The sequence below is a fragment of the Mercenaria mercenaria genome, chromosome 14, assembly GCF_021730395.1.
Source record: "Mercenaria mercenaria strain notata chromosome 14, MADL_Memer_1, whole genome shotgun sequence".
Lineage (NCBI taxonomy): Eukaryota > Metazoa > Mollusca > Bivalvia > Venerida > Veneridae > Mercenaria > Mercenaria mercenaria.
Genome location: NC_069374.1, coordinates 6295389 through 6313333, shown reverse-complemented (window position 1 = coordinate 6313333; position 17945 = coordinate 6295389). Strand labels below are relative to the sequence as shown.

The window sequence follows — 17945 nt, the reverse complement described above, 5'->3', positions numbered from 1 at the left end:
GTGCCAATTATCATTATACCTTGTTAAATAACAAAATAAATTGGTGCATATTATTATGCGTAATTTATTTATTTATTTATTTGCTGATCGAATTTCAAATAGAATTCATTTAAGGGATAGATTCATTCATTAATCTAGCTGTTATCAACAGTTTATTTGACAACAAACTAATCGGCACGGAACAGTGTATTCATTTGGAGTTCCTCGGTTATTTAGGTTTTGAAAGAGAAGGTAAACAATCGGGTGAACGCTGGTATCTGTAAACCAATTAGATCCATGTTTTAAGTGAAGACTGGTTAAGACTTATTTGTTATTTCATTTTCAACAAAATTTAAGATATAAATAACCCTAAATCTGTAGAAAAAGGAGGTCCGTACCCCTAGAAAACCCCTAACAGGCTTGTCTGGAGGTACGGATCCGTACCTCTAGAATCAGATTCTAGAGGTACGGATCCGTACCCCTAGACACTTCCTTCATGTAAATATGTATGTTTTTCTCATATAAATAGCGACCTGAAACATACAGAAAATTGCTCATGTACGTAATTTCACACAACAAAATTGCCGACCAGGAAGGGGATCAATCCGAAGAAAAAATGAACAGTTTGAGGAATTCCAAAGTGTCTATTTTTAGATATAATATGGACGCAGTGTAACACGTGTTTTTTTTTTGTGGTTTTACGTAAGCAATAATTGCTGTCTGCCTGACAAAACAAAAACTGACAGACTTGTTCAGTAGACAACAAGGGTAGGCGGTGTCCCATGGCTAGTCAGGTTACTCATTTGTTACTGGGATGACTTATTTTATGAATTGATATTTTATAGTTGTCATTCCTCTAATGGGTTAGCGGCAGTCAAAAGTTATTGCGCTGTCCCAAAATGTCATGTTATTTAGGCTAGACGATGGATGGGCCGAATGTAGTCTAAGTAATGAGACCTCGGGTAGACCAATTTTACATTCTGATATTTCATATCTCATTATTTGCACTAGGCAGAAAGGTGTAAGGGTTACGTCTAAATCCTTATCAATGCCTGATTAGTCAGCATCAGAGCCGAAATAAAAGTAAGAAAATATTTCTGATATTAGTTTTATTGTATTTTATAAATACAAGTCAACGCTAAATTTGTGGGCTTAATGCAAATAAATAAAATCAAATAAGATCTAACCAATCCCTTGAATTTTCAGATATACCGTCCTAGATCTAGATAAACAACACTCTGGGTCGGACTGAGATGCACTTCAATGGCAAGGGATAAGCTATTATCAAAACAAGTTAAGATAAAGTTTGAAATGTCAAAACCCCCTACTTTTGAAGTTCCACCTCCTGTTTGATTTCCCGGGGGTATAAAAACCACCTCACAAAAAATCTGGTAAGAACCCTGATTTGATGACTTTAAGAAAAATATTTCCTAGTACTAAGTGCATGATCACATGAAATTTCCGCCTCACAAGCTTTTCGCTGTACCAAAAGAAAGTCACCAAGTTTCGTGGCTGCAAATATAAAATTTAAAATGATGCATATGCTTCCCTTTGGTATTATTGAAATAGATTGGCTTGTTAACCAAATTGAATAGCAGTTTATACAAAATTCACCAACAAAAGACCAACAGGGATCTGAATTATTTCTACCTCAGGTCAGTCTTCTTCTGGAAAAAATCCTTTAATTTATTATGGTCTTAAAACTTGAAACACCAGTGTTACCAGCATCATGTCAAAACATATACTCCATCAGGGCATTCGGTTGACCCAAGGTCTTGATCCGCGAAAATCGAGAAAAACTCATATTTGACCCGCATAAAATATGCCCCGTGTGTCGGCTTGACTCGCGGAAATTTACTTTGATGCGTCTTGAGTTCGAAAATTCTGCGCCTTGTCAATCAAAATCCCAGTGAAATTCAATATTGTTCGCTGGCAAAAGTGGAAGTATGGCAGTAGGCGGAGCGTCATATGTTAATTAGCTTCTGACAGTTGTCAGTCACGCCACGCGCCGACTGACACGTGGTCATCTCACGGTTTGTTTTTAGTACAATAACGCCCGGTCATTATCAAAGGTGTCTATTGATCAATGTGTAAAAGCTTATTGATAAACAATGCAGCCTTAGATTATCGTGTTTGTGTGCTAGATACGATTAAATGAGCCGGTGGGCCGTCACGGTCAATAGCAAATTTATTTTGCCAAGGCTTTGTTTGGTCCAAAACAAATAAAATGCTTTAAATAAGCAGAAATTATAAGTGGTATGGTGAAAAAAAGAAATTTATAACAGGTATTTTATCAAGAATTTTAAATGTGTACTTTTGTTTTCCATATTTGTCACTCGTTTTCGCGACCGCCATTTTCGGACATTTTTAGCTCATAGATATGATTTTTTGGGAAAAAAATGAGGAGTTATTGTCATCACTTGATCGGCGTCGGTGTCGGCGTTGCCTGGTTAAGTTTTATGTTTAGGTCAGCTTTTCTCCTAAACTATCAAAGCTATTGCTTTGAAATTTGGAACACTTGTTCACCATCATAAGCTGACCCTGTACAGCAAGAAACATAACTCCATCCTGCTTTTTGCAAGATTTATGCCATTATGGCCCCTTTTGTACTTAGAAAATATCAGATTTCTTGGTTAAGTTTTATGTTTAGGTCAACTTTTCTCCTAAACTATCAAAGCTATTGCTTTGAAACTTGCAACACTTGTTCACCATCATAAGCTGACCCTGTACATCAAGAAACATAACTCCATCCTGCTTTTTGCAAGAATTATTGCCCCTTTTGGACTTAGAAAATCAGTTTTCTTGGTTAAGTTTTATGTTTAGGTCATCATAAACTATCAAAGCTATTGCTTTAAAACTTGCAACACTTGTTCACCATCATAAGCTGACCATGTACAGCAAGAAACATAACTCTGTCCTGCTTTTTGCAAGACTTATGGCCACTTTTGGACTTAGAAAATATCAGATTTATTGGTTAAGTTTTATGTTTAGGTCAGCTTTTCTCTTAAATTCAAGCTATTGCTTTGAAACTTGCAACAGTTGTTCACCATCATAAACTGACTATGTACATCAAGAAACATAACTCCATCCTGCTTTTTGCAAGAATTATGGCCCTTTTTGGACTTAGAAAATTATGGGTAGGACAATTTTTCTATTAATAAAAATTAAACAAAAAAAAATCAGATGAGCATCAGCACCCGCAAGGCGGTGCTATTGTTATCATTTCTTAAAAGATTTTTGTTGTACAATCTAAATAAAAAGCCAATAAAAAGTCTGCATTAAATTTTAAGAAAAGTATGATCACTGTCGCCAAAGCAGCTCTTATTTAGAAGAATTTGCCGAGAATAAAATCATGAAAAGCACCAAACCCCACCACCTTTAGGCAATGGGCAAACTAAGACAGCTAAAATATGAATTGCTTAAGAACATCTGTAATGACTGATATCATTGTTTTAGATAAACTATAGGAGTTGCATTAATAACAGTATTTATATACTGTATAGCTTGACCCCTGAAAAGCTGATCTGACTCTTGAAAATCTGATTTTGACCCTTGAAAATTTGGGCTGAAGAGTTAATGACTCTTGAGTTTCAGAACCTACTGAAAGCCCTGCTCCATGTTAACAGAACCAATACTATAGAATGACATAGATCCAAAATCTGAAAAAAGTCATAGAAATGTAGTCATTGATTTTTCAGTTACTTTTGGCTGTGGCCTCAGAAATGTTGTATAGTTTAGCATTATATGGGAAAATATTTTTATATGAATATAGAAACAGTAGCTCAAACAAGTTTTCTTGCAGTCATATACCTGAGATGTCACACAAATTTGTCTCTAGCAGTTTTTTGAAACCATGACATTGAAAAAGTGTGGAAACAGAGTGTAAGAGATGATTGACTATTAGGTATATAATTATGTCTCCCACATCACTGTGTGGTGGAAAACATATTGATTTACTCCTGTCCCTGTGTGTGTGTCCATTAGTCCGTCTGTCACAAATTTTGTCCATACTCTTTTAGTTGAACATTTCTCATCCAATGTTCACCAAACTTGAACAAAATGTGTTTGCCAATAAGTCCTTAGCCAAGATTGATAACAAGCCAAATTGGCCCAGGCACTTCGGAATTATGGCCCTTGAATTACCGAAAATTGCTCAGGTCTTGGGGGAAATAAAGAATCCATATACTACTTTATGTCCCCAAGATTTAATCATGTCAGATGATAGGCAGTTGAGGTCTTGGTGCATGGTTGACTCATATTATACTTCTATTCAGATGATTAGGCAGTTGTGGGAGACGTGCGCTTTTCTAGTTATATCAATATTTTCCTGAAGATAAAGCTGTTTTGAAATTTCCAATAATAAATGAAATTTATACAATGACTATGACTTAATGGCTGAACTTTCTGTGAATTTTGACACAAACTGTCATAGAAGTTTTGAATATCTCTATTTCCATTTCCAGGTTACTTGCCTAGATGTACACTTATTATTTTTCTCTGTACAGATCTGACTTGAGCCGGAATTAACCAAGATGATTCTAAGTAAAACTGGCTTAAGTTTGTTATAATTTTTTTTTTAGGTCAGATGGTTTGAAGACTGGCACAACCAAAGACTGATGACTTGATCTTACTGCATGGATAGATAGAAACAGTCAGATTCACTCCTAAATTGAAGGGGGAAACTTCATTATTCACAGGTTGTTCACCAGCTTGCAGTAACCATGGCAACAGAACTAGATGTGTTGAAGGAGATTCCAGGTTATAAAGCCATTCTGAAATCTGTCCTCAAGTCACAAATTCAGATGTTGGTAAGTACAGTAGATCCAGAAAACTTTTTAAGTGCTTACTGCAGTCTTTTTCAAGGAAATATTTAAGACATTAGGGTAAGAGGAGAACTTTGCACAGGAGTTGGTGTGGCATTTTGGTTTCACTACTAAAGGCACAAGCCTTTTGCTTCCGGGAAAGTCTGCTATTAGTTCTTAAGTTGTTGGTAGTTTTTGGTTGTGTGAAATGTTTTTAGCTCACCCGAGCTGAAGGCTCAGGATGAGCTATTGTGATCGCTCACTGTCTGGCATCCATCTATCAGTCCACACTCACAATCCACATCTCCTCCTAAACCACCAGGCCAATTTTGATGAAACTTCACAGGGATGTTCCTTGGATAGTCTTCTTGAAAAATTGTTTAAAGAATTGAATTCCATACAGAACTCTAGTTGCCATGGTAACCGGAAAAGGAACTTAAAAAATCTTCTTGTCTAAAAACCACAGGTCATAAGGCTTTTATATTTGGTATGAAGCATCATCTAGTGGTCCTCTACCAAGGTTGTTCAAATTATTCCCCTAGGGTCAACTATGGCCCCGCCCTGGGGTCATATGGTTTACATAGACTTGTATAGGGGAAACTTTGAAAGTCTTCTTGTCCAAAACCACAAGGCTAAGAGCCTCAATATTTGGCATGTGACATCATCTAATGGTCCTCTATAAAGTTTATTCAAATTATGCCTCTGGAGTGAAAAAGGCCCCGTCCCGTGGGTCCCAAGTTTTACATAGACTTATAAAGGAGAGATCGCCGTGACGTCATCCACACATGTTTATCTGGTGGTGGGCTAAACAAATGTTTTTACATCGTTTGTGTATGGGAGCTGATTTTTAGCTCACCTGAACAATGCTCAGGTGAGTTTTTCTGATCGCTCAATGTCCGGCGTCTGTCGTCTGGTGTCTGTCGTCTGTCGTCCGTCGTCTGTCAACATTTAGCTTGTGTATGCGATAGAGGCTGTATTTTTCAATTAATTGTCATGAATATTGGTTAGAATGATAACCTTGATGAAATCTAGGCCGAGTTCGAAAATGGGTCATTTCGGGTCAAAAACTAGGTCACTAGGTCAAATCAAAGAAAAACCTTGTGTATGCGATAGAGGCTGTATTTTTCATTTAATCTTCATGAATATTGGTCAGAATGATAACTTTGATAAAATTTAGGCCAATTCGAAAATGGGTCATCTGGGGTCAAAAACTAGGTCACTAGGTCAAATCAAAGAAAAACCTTGTGTATGCGATAGAGGCTGTATTTTTCATTTAATCTTCATTAATATTGGTCAGAATGATAACTTTGATGAAATTTAGGCCGAGTTCGAAAATGGGTCATCTCGGGTCAAAAACTAGGTCACTAGGTCAAGTCAAAGAAAAACCTTGTGTATGCGATAGAGGCGGTATTTTTCAATTAATCTTCATGAATATTGGTCAGAATGATAACCTTGATGAAATCTAAGCCGAGTTCGTAAATGGGTCATCTCGGGTCAAAACTAGGTCACTAGGTCAACTCAAAGAAAAACCTTGTGTATGCGATAGAGGCTGTATTTTTCAATTCTTCTTAATAGGGATGGCAACGAATAGCGATTTTGGTATTCGAATATTCGGTCAACCTTCCGAACGAATATTCGAATATTCAGTCACCAAATGATCAACAAATCAACTCAAAATCTTATGAATTTATCGTACCCTTGCCTTAGCAGCGATCTGCATTAATTCTACTTTCGTTTACGCTGGAAGTAATTCAGACATTGGCGGATTAAGACTGACTAATCGTTCTTATCGCTTGTTCATCTTTTTGAATATAAAATATATGTTATTTGCCTTCATTTACGTATAATTTATATATGTTTTACTTACTTTTACATGGATGTAGCCCTCCCGTAAGTAAGGTTCTTTCCACACGGATGATCGCGTGCAATACTATAAAAAGACAGGCGGCATTTCTTGCATTTTGACAGTAGATTCACGTAATAGCATGAACAATATTTTCAATCAAACGAGGTGTAAAATTAAGATTGTGGGGGTGGGGGAGTCCAATAAAAGATATATTTTGCTTAACTTTACTCATTGTCTGAATATTGAATAGATTCTAATATTTTTTTCCATACGAAATGCATTTATTATCAAGAGGATGATCCGTTTTACATGAAAATAATATTCATCACATTTGACTTGTTTTCAACACTTTTCGGCATTTTTCTTTACTCAAATACATCTTAAATCGACTTTGATTGAAATCCGAGTCATTAGTTTAAGTGCTTTCTGATGATTTTTAATTACACGCGGTTCGCACCTACCGAAAACAAGGCGATTTGTAACGGATTAACATCAATTGGGGACCAATAAAATTTCTAAAGGGAAGCAATTAGCGGTATTTACTACAGGGTGCGATGTCATCACCATAGCGATGTACAATCTCGGCACGCTAATATACAAAGTGACACGTATGACAGTGACAGAAGCCATTTTCGCACGTATAAGAAAGCGAATTTTGGTAAATTAGATAGACGAACATACTGCTTCTTTCACATTGTTTCTATTTATTTCTTATGAGCTGATACTTTTTACGCATATTCGAATAGTGAAACAGTATTCGAATATTCCTGTCATGAACGAATATTCGAATATTCGAATATTCGTTGCCATCCCTACTTCTTAATGAATATTGGTCAGAATGATAACCTTGATGAAATCTAGGCCGAGTTCGAAAATGGGTCATCTTGGGTCAAAAACTAGGTCACTAGGTCAAATCAAAGAAAAACCTTGTGTATACGATAGAGGCTGTATTTTTCAATTGATCTTCATGAATTTTGGTCAGAATGATTGCCTTGATGAAATAAAGGTCGAGTTCGAAAATGGGTCATCTCGGGTCAAAAACTAGGTCACTAGGTCAAATCAAAGAAAAACCTTGTATATGCGATAGAGGCGGTATTTTTCAATTGATCTTCATGAATTTTGGTCAGAATGATATCCTTGATGAAATCTAGGCCGAGTTCGAAAATGGGTCATCTGGGGTCAAAAACTAGGTCACTAGGTCATATCACGTAGAAACCTTGTGTATGCGATAGAGGCTGTATTTTTCAATTGATCTTCATGAATTTTGGTCAGAATGATTACCTTGATGAAATTTAGACCAAGTTCGAAAATGGGTCATCTGGGGTCAAAAACTAGGTCAAATCAAAGAAAAAACTTGTGTATGCAATAGAGGCTGTATTTTTCAACTGATCTTCATGAAATTTAGCCAGAATGATTACCTTGATAAAATCTAGGCCGAGTTCGAAAATGGGTCATCTGGGGTCAAAAATTAGGTCACTAGGTCAAATCGAAGAAAAACATTGTGTATGCAATAGAGGATGTATTTTTCAATTGATCTTCATGAAATTTGGTCAGAGTGATTGCCTTGATGAAATCTAGGTCGATTTTGAATATGGGTTATCTGAGGTCAAAAACTAGGTCACTAGGTCAAATTAAAGAAAAATCTTGTGTATGCGATAGAGACTGTTTTTTTCAATTGATTTTTATGAAATTTGATCAGGTTGATTGCCTTAATGAAATCTAGGTCGAATTTGAATATGGGTCATCTGGGTCAAAAACTAGGTCACTTGGTCAAATCAAAGAAAAAACTTCTGTATGTGATAGAGGCTGTATTTTTCAGTTGATCTTCATGAATTTTGGTCAGAGTGATTGCCTTGATAAAATCTAGGTCAAGTTTGAACATGGGTCATCTAGGGTCAAAAACTAGGTCATATCTAAGAAAATGCTTGTTTTATCGCAAGAGACCAATTTTTTGGTCCAATCTTAATGAAAATTGGTCAGAATATTTGTTTCCATGAAATCACTAGGTCAAACCTGTGTTACACTGTTATGGAGTGTTTCTTAGGTGAGCAACCTAGGGCCATCTTGGCCCTCTTGTTTAATAACTTTATCGCTAATTTATGGATTTTAAAAATTCAAAAAGTTTTGAAATGCTTACGATTTTCTTATTTAAATATCTTTTTAAGGTGAAAAAACATTTTAAATGACATATGATTTTAATAGCGGCGTAACGATGCTCCAAAGTTTTAGAAAAAACACAAAGTTAAGCATTCATAATTAATCCATTTTATTTCGAAATAGTAATTAAAAGTAACCAATAAATTGCTTGTTTTATATCCTTTCCATTGATCAAAAAATATTAATATTATTTGTGTTTTTAGAAAGTTTAAGACTTTAGAAAAACTTCCATGTTTACAAAAAAACATGGTCGCTCGGCATCTGCCCACCCGACCTTTGTCTTATCATTTCTAAGAATAGAAAATACAACGGATTTGTATACAAACACGATCTCTCCTGTAGGAAAATACTTTAAAATTCTTCTTGTCTGAAACCAAAAGACCTAGGCCTTTGATATTGGTATGTAGCTTTGCCTTTTAGTTCACTACCAAAATTGTTCAAATTATGACCCAGGGGTGAAAAGAGGCCCCGCCCAGGGGGTCACAAGTTTTACAGAAACGAGAGAGGAAAAAAATCAATTATCTTCTTGTCTGAAACCACAGTACCTAGGCCTTTGATGTTTGGTATGTAGCCTTGTGGTTCTCTACCAAGATTAATTAAATTATGCCCCTTGGGTGAAAAGAGGCCCCACCCCGGGGGTCTTAAGTTTAACATAGACTTATATAGGAAAACAATTATTAAAAATCTTCTTGTCTGAAACTGCAAGGCCTAGGCTTTTGATTTTTGGTATCTTGCATTGCCTAGTGGTCCTTTATCAGATTGTTCAAATTATGCCTTTGGGGTAAAAAGAGGCCCTGTCCCGGGAGTTCCAAGTTTTACATAGACTTATATAGGGAAAAAAAAATCTTCTTGTCTGAAACCACAAGACCTAGGCCTTTGATGTATGGTGTGTAGGATTGCCTTGTGGTTCTTTACCAAGATTGTTCATATTATGCCCCTGGGGTGAAAAGAGGCCCCGTCCCGAGGGTCACATAGTTTTTATGAGTTATATAGGAAAAAATACTTCAAAAATTATCTGATCATTTCCTAGACAGTTTAATTATAATTACCTTATGACCCCAAGTAACTAGGGGGTCACTTGACTGTAACCTTGACCTACTGACATACTTTCTTGGTTTTTAAGATACAGCCTTAAATTCATATGACATGACTGTACAGTTTTGCACACCAGTCTTAAAACTGACTTTCAGTGACCATGAATGTGACCTACTTTCTTGTTTTTTAAGATACAGCTTTGAAATTTAGATGGCATGTATAGTTTTGCATGCCAACTTTTAAACAGACTTTCAGTGACCATCATTGTGACCTTCTGACCTACTTTCATGTTTTTTTAAGCTACAGCAAAACTTAAAGGATTTGGACCACCTGTAATATTTTGTTTTACAGACTTCAAAAGTAATCTTGCGTAATCTTTTCCTTGACCCACTCTCCTAATTTTCTTGTTTTTTAAAGCTTTATCTAAGAAATTTGTTCAAGCAAGCAACTCTACTCAGCTGAGCAATATAGGGCCATCATGGCCCTCTTGTTGTGAAGTTAAATATTACAATCCATTGCAGCTTTTTTCCAGCCATCTTTAGCGTTGTCATTAAGGCATAAAAAAGAGTGGGTCAGCAAAGCTAAAATTAGGCTATTTATGCCTTATGTTAGCTCTGCTGGCTTTTCACAGGAATGTGACTCAAAAGTGAAGTCACAAACTTAAGTTTGAATTAAATCAACTAACCCACACATTTAAGACGAAAAATGATTTCTCTAAAAAATCCATGAAAATTAGTTTTCTGACAGTGACTAGTGGGACAAACTTACCAACATGAGATTTTGCAAGATATTCTTATAGATAACCAAGAATATTGTGTAGAAGGTAGTAAAGCATTGCATTGTTTCTGAAGTTTAACTGGACTTTATCCCATGGGCACAGTTTAAGTTTTATTTCATATTTTCTTTTATATTGTATTACAGATGGAGCAATTGTCTGACCAGACTGGGGAAGAATCAATCATTCTCACAGCAAGTGTACATGATGGTTCCCTGTCTCATTTAGGTTCCAGTACCGGCAAGGGGTTCCTTGAAGGACGGGATGAAATCAAGGCACAGTTCCTAGGATATTGTCTCAAAAGTATGTACAGTTTTAGAATATATATAATTGGTTGTTAAATAATTATGGATGAAAATCTACTTTGCTTCTGGATACCTGAAAATTTATTTAACTCGTACCCTACCAAATTTCTATAAAGTATAAATTATTAGGGATGGGAACGAATATTCGGATATTCAAATATTTGAAAATAGGCCGAATATTCGAATATGAAAATCAAATTCGAATATTCGTAAATTAGTATATATTAAGTATAGTTTATTTGGGGCAATATAGGCATGCTAATTTTTCAGAATAAAACCGTTTGTTCTGTCGTGTTTCGTTTATCGAAATATCAAATTAATAAAGATGTCCAATTAACAAGAAAAATGCAATGCATAATTGGCAGGGGCTACCGTTGTAAATAGATTAACAGTTTGCAACAAGTGTAAATGTGATGCATGTCAAAAATTGTCTTATTAACAATGCAATGCATAACAGACAGGGGTCATTGTTACGGATTAACAGTTAGCACCAGGTGTAAATGTGGTATCTTTTTATCTTTTGTTCATTTTTTTTGGTGCCATTTTATGTAACAAATTTTAGATTTTTGTTTTTCGAAAACAATACCAAAGTTGTAGATATCGCATCTTAACATCATAATGTCGTGACGTAAGGATGTCTTTGTAGAAAAAAATAAATAGCTCTATTACGGTTCCTGATTGTTTTTACATTTCACTATCGTGATAAATGAAAATATCTATGATCCTTTTATTATTTTTATACATCTTTTTACCTTTACTGAAGAATATTTTGCAAGGAAATCCTATCATTTATAATTCCTATCATTACGCATTCAAATGTAGTTCCGTACCAGTGAAAAAAAAAAAAAAAATTCACTGTTTGAAACAGTGAAAATATCAATTTTATTTCACAGATAAATTTCAGTATTTCACTGAAGAGCATAAAATAAATGGTGTATATGCCAGTCACTTAATAAGAATTTAAAAATTCCATTAAAACATGCCGAATATTCAAATAGAATATGGCAAACCGAATATTCGAATATTGATTTCTGTATTCGTTCCCATCCCTTATTATAATGAACTTGTCCATCTTTCAATTTAGTTTAAACATATTTATTTCCAAAGTAGACTATATATATATATATATATATATATATATATATTATTGCTACATAATTATGTCATACTGTAGTGAAGGCAAAACTGGAAAAGATAAGAATGAAAGACAAGTCTAATAGAATTCTTCTCCTTTCAATTTGGACAGTACCATTAACTGTTAAAAGGGGTGCTTACCAAAATGATACTGACTGTACGCGAACAATGCAGATCATGATCAGACTGCATGGATGTGCAAGCTGGTCATGATCTGCATTGGTTGCAAAGGCAAAATCAATCAAGTCCAGCATAATAATGGTTATAATGTAGAGAGCGAGACTATAAATCAAGAAGTCCCTAGTTTGAGCCTTAGTTAAGGTTTATGTTCTCTTTGAAGATTTTTGACACAAGACAATGTGTGACAATGTTTGTGCTCCACCTGATTCATGTTTGGGTTTCTTGCAGGAAACAATGCAGTATCAGAACTGGTACAGAATCCATTAACACTTAAGGTATTGGACCCCTAATAGTAATGTTTAAAAAATGGCATTTGCTTGGTATATCCTTAAAGTTGACCATGTTTCGCACTGTATTAAAATTTTAAACAACTTTTACCGTGCCGTTTTTAGCTCGACTATTCGAAGAATAAGTAGAGCTATCCTGCTCACCACGGCGTCGGCGTCGGCGTCACACCTTCGTTCAGTTTTTCGTACCAGTCCACATTTTGACAAAGTCTTTTGAGATAAAGCTTTGAAACTTTCAACACTTATTTACCATCACCATGGCCAGTTATAGGCAAGAGTACATAACTCCATCAAGGATTTTGGCTGAATTATGGCCCCTTTTGACTTAGAAATCATGGTTAAGTTTTTCGTACCAGTTCATATTTTGACAAAGTCTTTTAAGATAAAGCTTTGAAACTTTCAACACTTGTTTACCATCACAATGGCCAGTTATAGGCAAGAGTACATAACTCCATCAAGGATTTTTGGCTGAATTATGGCCCCTTTCGACTTAGAAATCTTGGTTAAGTTTTTCGTACCAGTTCATATTTTGACAAAGTCTTTTGAGATAAAGCTTTGAAACTTTCAACACTTGTTTACCATCACCATATCCAGTTATAGGCAAGAGCACATAACTCCATCAAGGATTTTGGCTGAATTATGGCCCATTTTGACTTAGAAATCTTGGTTAATATTTCGTACCAGTTCATATTTTGACAAAGTCTTTTGAGATAAAGCTTTGAAACTTTCAGCACCTGTTTACCATCACCATATCCAGTTATAGGCAAGAGTACATAACTCCATCAAGGATTTTGGCTGAATTATGGCCCCTTTTGACTTGGAAATCTTGGTAAAGTTTTCCGTAACAGTTCATTTTTTTTGTGAAGTGTTTGACATATGGCTTTGAAACTTTTATCACTTGTTTAGTATAATAGTCTCTATCTGTAGGAAAGGGTACATAACTCTGTCATCTATTTTGGCTGAATTATTGCCCTTTCTGGACTTCGAAATTGGTTCTGTTTTCATACAAGTCCACGTTTTGTCAAAACTATTTGACATATGGCTTTTAAACTTTGAACACTTGTTTATCATTATGATTTCCATCTGTAGGCAAGAGTACATAACTATTTTGACTGAATTATGGCCTTTTTTGGACTTAGAAATTGGTTCATACATTGCCATTTAGTGCAAGACTTATCTAAATCAAAGAAATACAGGAACATTGTTTGTCTAATCTATTTATTTCTTTTGTCTGAATATCTGTGGAAATATTTTGACCCCATTCTTCAATCAATTCTTCGAATAGTCGAGCGCGCTGTCATTAGACAGCTCTTGTTTGTAAATTTTGTATAGTTTATGGTATTTCCTCGAGCTCAAGTAGAGACAGATTTCAATGTGATGGCCACTATCAAAAACATTTGCAGAGAATTCATTACAGCATTAATTTTGATAAAAGAAACATCAAACTATTGTTAAACAATTATAAAACACGAAATAAAACTGTAAATATAATTTTTTCTAGGGTGCCTCAAGTAAACAGATTTAATGAGACAGAATTCTAACTCCAACATTGAAAAATTAAGGTCAAATCATGTGGGTCTGTTTTGAATTTTGCTCACTTTATTAAAAAATAACCTTGGGGCAGAAGTAAAACCTACCTGCATTTCTTTCACAATATGTAATCTAAAGAATGAAAGCAAAATAGAGAACTTTTACCGCATGTAACTCAGTATTTGTTAAGATGTCTAACTCTACCCCTGCTGATTCAGAGGTAAATTCACTTGAACAGCAAAAAATCGCTTATAAAATGAAAAGTTTCCACTTTTGTACAATACATCCATAATAAGTCTTGAAAGGAGTAAAAATTTACTAGAAAAAAGGAAAATATGGGGAAAAAAAATTTGGTCCCAATGGGGCTTGAACCTACGCCCCCCTGAAAATTGCAGTCAAAGTAGGTTTATGGTAGGAATTGAATACTCTTCAAAAAGGAGGTACTCTATTACGGGTCCAATACCTTAAAAGTATACTGACTGTCATTACGTAACTGAAATACTATGAAAAACAACATTGAACCCATAACACACACACTCATCTTTTGGACACCAGTTACCTGTATAAGAATTATCCAATATGGTCTAATAACTGCAAACATAGCAGTTTTATTTTTCATATGTATGAATTATTTGTGAACATTTCATTTAGGATTGACATAATCTGAATAGGGTTACTGGCCTCTGTAGCTGAGTAGTTAATCTCTTGCCCTCGGCATTTTGGCTTTGAGCCCTGCTCAGGTTGGCATGTGGTGTAGCTGGCTTTGAGGTTGATTGTTCTCCTTATATGTCTGTCCTTGCCAGAAAGGTCAGCTGTGGTCATCCTCGACCATGAAAGTTGGGAAATAACCATTTAACCTAAACTGCATATGTAGGACTAAAAGCATAACTAAACATGTTGAAAAAGTGTAATACTTAAATTAAACACATATTGAAATTGCTGTCTCTCTAATTTCATGAATTGTTACACGATTTCAGGTCAGCATAGAAAGGAGTCGATGGAGGCAGAGTCTCAGCAGTATAGTCGAAGTCGCACCTTGATGCCACCAGCCAGGCGTCAGCGGCCCCGTATTCGCCCAGCACCTTACTCCATATCATCTCCTGGATCGAGCACTTCTGTAACCTCAGCGCCATCATTCCCGATGTCTTCTCAGCATGCAATAACCAGTATGAAACAGGGCAATAACATTAACATGACATTAAAATCTGAAACTGCCGATGCTTCGGATAACTTTCTAGACTCGGTTACTGCCGAAGGGGACAATGAATTCCCAGGAGCAGATGATTCTGGTCTTGCAAACCAGGCGGGCAATCCTAATGAATCATTTGATTCTAGTCAATCGTCTAGCCAGGATGATGTGGGTGATTCCGTCCAAACTGTCAAAATAGAACCCCAAGGCAATAATAATGACGTAGAGGTAACTGGCGTGGAAATGGGAGATAACTCCTTGTCATCATCAGACAATTGGGGCCAGAGTTACGGTTCCTCGGGACAGAATGATGGAAACCAGGCAGATCAAAATTCATATAGTAAGTAAAGTCTCAACTTGATTTTAGACTAGATTTTAGTAGAACTTTTGAAAAAAATGAGGAATTGCAGTTTGCATATATATATTTTTTATAATTTTAGACACATTCTTGTATGAAATGATATGCATGTTTAGACACTAACATTTGAACCTTGTTACTGTATCTTTACTTTTTACTGATGACTGACTCATTGTGACATTGAATGAACTAACTTGTAGACAGTCTTCGTTTTAATGTGTTTTCAGGAGGTGAAGTCACTTCAGATTATCTAGAAAAAATAACTGTGAAGCAAACTGCTAATTCTTCAATTTTAACATTATAACTAATATTAGTTTTTGAAATTTTGTAAAATGTTAACACGGTTTGAAACTTCTGTATGTTATGTTGATATCCTTTCTTGAAGAGTTTCAGGGTCTTGTTCAGTCTATTTTTATTTTTCACCAAGTAGGTGCTAATTTAAAATGGCAAAATATGTACCTGTGACAAAAGTTGGCTGTAAATTACAAATGTTGTGATATGAAAGATTTAAGACAAGTGTGTTCTCTGTGGGTTTAAAAATGAAATGAATTTACAGTGCTGTTCTCAAAATCAGATGCTCTGTTAGCAAACTAATTTTGCTAACTTGTTCTGAGATATTTTTATTGTGTGCTTTGGGTAATTTAGCAACCGGGATGATAGTTTGCTGTGTCTAATTAACCAGCTGAGCTCCAGCAAAATTTGAATGTGACAAATCCAGCTTCTGAAGGGCAATTTTATGACGACCTCTTAGTCTTGTCTACATACTTGTACTCATCAGAAGGTCAAGGACAGATGTTTCAGGAGAGGAAATACAGGAAGAAACCTATCTACTTTCAGATGCTTTATGGTCCCATAGCAGTAAAGGTCATGTGCTTAACATGGACATGGGAACTACATCAAGCAGTTATTTGCCAGGGGCAAATTACTCTGGACAGCTTCAGTTTAACAGGGGAGATTATCAGAGACACAGCTTGGATAGCATTATAGATATGAGAAGTATGGAAGATTTAAGCAGGAGAAGTGGCAAAGGAATATTGGACACGCATGTATCCGACGCAATTCAACCAACGACCCTAATAAGTAGTTACTCGTATAGTTGTTCCTCCTGTGGACAGAAGTTCATCACAAAAAGCCAGTATATGAATCATCTATATGATGCCCACAACGTTCCACACTATGACTGTGATTATTGTGGACGGAGGTTTCGTATGCGGCAGCAGATGGAAACGCACAGACACACACATACTGGAGAAAAACCATATAAATGTACAGATTGTGATGCTGCTTATGCTAATGCTGCAGCACTCAGTTATCACAAGATGAAAATACATTCTGGAAAACAGTAGCATTTACATGTACAACAAAACCTACTTTCGACAGTAGAGATTCCACTTGTGGCTGCACTGGAGACACAGCAGTGCATACGGCGTAGAATGAAATGCATATAAATAAATAATCTTTAACCCAAACTGCATTTAAGCTACAGTTCTAGGTTGTCATATGACAAATGTTCATTTTTTGAAGAATTTGCAAGGAAGCACTCTGTTCCCGTTGCAAAGTTTTTGAAAACAAATCATTTCTTTGTTTTCAAATCAGTGTGAGAACTGATGTGGGACCTAGCCTTCATGGTGTCTAATTCACGTGTTTCTTAAGTTGTTTTATATGCTCGAACATGTGTCAAAGTTAAACAGTTCTAAGTAAGCAAACTTAACATGAGAAGAATCATGAAATAATGAAAGTTCTATGTACAGAAATTGATGAAAGTTCCTTGTGGGAAACCTTGTTACTGATTAAAGTTCCATGTGGAGAAACTGATGGAATTTCCATGTGGAGGAACTGATGGAGTTCCATGTGGAGAAACTGATGAAAGTTTCTTGTGGAGAAACATGTAAAAGTTGTTTTATATGCTCACATGTGTCAAAGTTAAACAGTCTAAGTAGCAAACTTAACATGAAAGAATCATGAATAATGAAGTTCTATGAAGAACTGATGAAAGTTCCTGTGGGAACTTGTACTGATAAAGTTCCATGTGGAGAAACTATGATTCATGTTGAGAAAGATGAGTTCCATGTGGAGAAACTGATGAAAGTTTCTTGTGGAGAAACTTGTTAAAGTTCCATGTGGAGAAACTGATACTAGTGAAAGCTCCATGTGGAGAAACTGATAAAGTTCCATGTGGAGAAACTGATAAAGTTCCATGTGGAGAAACTAGTACTAGTAAAAGTTCCATGTGGAGAAACTGATAAAGTTCCATGTGAAAACTAGACTAGTAAAAGTTCCATTGGAAGAACTGATGAAGTTCCATGTGGAGAATATACTATAAAGTCATGTGGAGAAACATAATTCCATTAAGTAGACTTAATGTGAA

General features: G+C 35.6%; 1 protein-coding gene across 3 annotated transcripts in view; it reads left to right on the top strand.

Annotated features, from left to right (window-relative positions):
* The window catches only part of LOC123526251 (myoneurin-like), a 37394-nt gene that overhangs the window by 1189 nt on the left and 18260 nt on the right, over nt 1–17945 (top strand). For 2 of the 3 annotated variants that reach the window (XR_008366957.1, XM_045305320.2), the window contains exons 2-4: nt 4560–4787; nt 10741–10897; nt 15008–15559. Coding sequence is in view for 2 of the 3 variants with exons in the window: in XM_045305320.2 (XP_045161255.2) it covers nt 4701–4787; nt 10741–10897; nt 15008–15559 (796 nt within the window). In the remaining variant the exon portion in view is untranslated. Of the gene's footprint in view, nt 1–4559; nt 4788–10740; nt 10898–15007; nt 15560–16414; nt 17443–17945 lie in introns of those variants that run through there. The other variant, XM_045305318.2, reaches the window with a different exon arrangement.